Source organism: Propithecus coquereli, unplaced genomic scaffold, assembly GCF_000956105.1.
Source record: "Propithecus coquereli isolate 6110/MARCELLA unplaced genomic scaffold, Pcoq_1.0 Scaffold235, whole genome shotgun sequence".
NCBI classification, from domain to species: Eukaryota; Metazoa; Chordata; class Mammalia; order Primates; family Indriidae; genus Propithecus; species Propithecus coquereli.
This window is the reverse complement of record NW_012147897.1, coordinates 1,274,198-1,277,258: the sequence shown is the minus strand read 5'-3', so window position 1 is coordinate 1,277,258 and position 3,061 is coordinate 1,274,198. Positions and strand designations below refer to the sequence as shown.

Below are 3,061 nucleotides of genomic sequence, written 5' to 3'. Positions count from 1 at the left end.
TATTATAAAACTAAGTATTAATAATGGAAATTGGAGATATGAATAAGAAGTGAAAAGTATCATTAGATTTGGCAATTGTGATGTGATATATCATTTTCGAGAAGGAATCATTAGTGGCATGCTGGGGTTACAAGGAACTTGGCAGTGGGTGAAGATCAAGAAGGAGGTGAGAGAACTGATGAAGAGAGAGCACATCCCTTCTTTTGGGAAGCCCAGGTGAGGGGGAGATACATGAACATATTTATGCAGTAAGGAGAAGGAGTCAACAGAGAGGGTGAGGTTGAAATTACTGGAGAGTGATGGATTGATGGGGAGAGATACTTAAAGAGAAAAAAGTGTTGGGGTCCAGTGCACAGATGGAAGGCTTAGCCTTAAACAGGAAGAAGAGGGAAAAGACGATGTGAATATAAATAAATTTGTAGGTGGCAGAGTGAGGGTGTGGGAGTTTAAGGGAATTAACAAGAGATGACTTTTTTTTCTCCTTGAATCAGCAGTCGGGAAATCACCAGCACTTGATGAATGGAAGCAAGGTGGAGTAGGGGAGACATGAAGTGACTGAAGCCAGTCTGGGAAGCCAAATTCCAGCTCCGCCATTTTCAAGCCAGGTGACCTTGGGTAGGGGTGCTGCTTAAATTCTCCAGGCTTTGTGTGCTCCCCTATCAGTAAAATGGGGAGATGACTACAGTTACCTCAGGCTGTGGTGACTCAACACAGTGCCCTTCCTAACTGACCTCTGTCTCATTCTGCAGCCTCCTCCCCTCCTCATCCATCTTACACAATCCTGCAAGCCAGCAAGCTGCCTAAAATGCAGACCTTACCACGCCATTCCCTCACTTCACTGGCTCTTACCACTTTGACATAAATCTAAAGTCTCAAATCTCTTAGTGACTTGGTCCCTACCTCACTCCTCTATCTCTACCATGTCCTCTTTGCTGTTAACCTCGAATCATCCTACTTTCCTTCAAATTCCATGTTCTTTCAGATCTCCATGACTTCATTCAAATTCTTCCCTCATCACGTTCCCTTCCTTGGCAAGCTCTTACTTATTCCTCAACAAGGTGGCATCTTTCAAAAGCCTTTTCTGAACTCCTAGGGAATTCTCCATGTCCCCACAGCTCCCTGTGCTTAGCTTTTCCTCTATCGTGTCCATATTATAGAGAGGGATATTTTGCTTGACTGTTTGTCTCCCCCTACATAGGTCCTCAAGAAGCCATGCCTGGCACACAGTAGGTGCTCACTAAGGTTTGTTAAATTGATGGGCAACTCAGTTACCATTTTCCTTTCAAGGTGCTCGTCACATTCTGGTGTTCAAACTGGAAACTGATGTATTTGTTATTCATAGCTCTTAACTATAACAACCTGAGACTAAGATCTATGGGATTCTAGAGCTGGAGGGCCTTTGTTACACATGATGTAATCAATTCTTTTCCCAACTTTAGTTTTAAGGTGATAAAGAGAGACCCAGAGCAGGGAGTAATTTTATTGAGACCACATAGCTAGTGAATAGAATGGCAAAGAATTTTAGCCCACAACTCCGGACTTCCTGACCAGAACCCTTTTCACTGCTCCAACCAATGAAAAATGATGTTCCCTCCCACCCTATTCCAACTCCATGCAGCTTTTTAGAAAGAGAGAAGAGGTGACTGCCAAATCCTGCACACCAACACACAGGTGACCTGCCCTGGGCATGGCGACTCCCAACTACACTGTTACCAGCCACTCACTCTTCATCCTGCTGGGCATCCCTGGCTTGGAAGACCAGCACACATGGATCTCTCTCCTCTTCTTTATTTCCTACCTTATTGCTCTCCTTGGGAATAGCCTCCTCATCTTCATCATCATCACCGAACACAGCTTCCATGAACCCATGTACGTCTTCCTCTGCATGCTGGCTGTGGCTGACCTCATCCTGTCCACTACCACTGTGCCCAAGGCCCTCGCCATATTCTGGTTCCATGCTGGGACAATCTCCCTTGATGGCTGTGTCGCCCAAATCTTCTTTATCCATGCTACCTTCATCACTGAATCAGGAATTCTGTTGGCAATGGCATTTGACCGCTATGTGGCCATCTGTGACCCATTGCACTACACCACAGTGCTCAGTCATTCAGTAATCATAAGGGTTGGCTTGGCTGTGGTCCTGAGAAGCTTCTGTGTGATACTCCCAGATGTATTTCTGGTGAAGCGACTGCCTTTCTGCCATAGCAATCTGCTGCCACACACCTACTGTGAGCACATGGCTGTAGCCAAGTTTGCTTGTGCTGATATTCGTGTCAATGTCTGGTATGGCTTGTCTGTCCTTCTCTCTACTGTAGTGCTAGATGCCTTGTTCATCTTAGTTTCCTACAGCCTCATCCTCTATGCAGTCTTCCACCTCCCCTCCCGAGGAGCTCGGCAAAAGGCTCTGGGCACATGTGGCTCCCACCTTGGGGTCATTTCCATGTTCTATTTGCCTGGCATTTTTACCATAATTACTCAGCGGTTTGGGCACCATGTGCCTCTCCATATACACATTCTGCTGGCCAATGTCTGCATGTTGGCCCCTCCCATGCTGAACCCCATCATTTATGGTATCAAGACCAGACAGATTCGAGAACATGTGCTCAGTACTTTGCCTTCACCATGGAAACAAGGCTGAGTTTGACTGATCAGGTGGTATGTTTACCAATATAGGGCTTCACTTTTTTTTTTTTTTGGGCTTACTTTGTAGAGACTTATGAATTAAGAGTTTCACTGACTGTGAACAAAGTGACTTGTTTATGACTTTGAAAGTCAGATTGCCATGTGACCTTGAGAAGGGTAGTATTTAGGAAAGAATATGAGATTTTGGATCAGAATTAGGTTTGAATCCCAGCTTTACTGATAATGTGTTTGACCTTGGGTAAATTACTTATTGTCTCAGAAGCTCTTAGCATATGCTTAAGGTACCATAAAAAGAGGAATATCAAAACCACAGTAACCAAATTAAACAATGAGAAAGCTTTACCTATAATAAACTTACCTAGGGCATGATAATAAAAACATCTAGACAGAATTTATCTTAATGTCATAATATACATGC

At 44.2% G+C, this 3,061-nt stretch overlaps 1 protein-coding gene across 1 annotated transcript; it reads left to right on the top strand.

The window, feature by feature from the left end:
• The first annotated feature begins 1,687 nt into the window (after positions 1-1,687).
• On the top strand, positions 1,688-2,638 carry LOC105811379 (olfactory receptor 52B4-like). Its single transcript, XM_012645562.1, has one exon. The coding sequence runs from the start codon at positions 1,688-1,690 to the stop codon at positions 2,636-2,638; it is 951 nt and encodes a 316-aa protein (XP_012501016.1).
• The last annotated feature ends 423 nt before the right edge of the window (positions 2,639-3,061 follow it).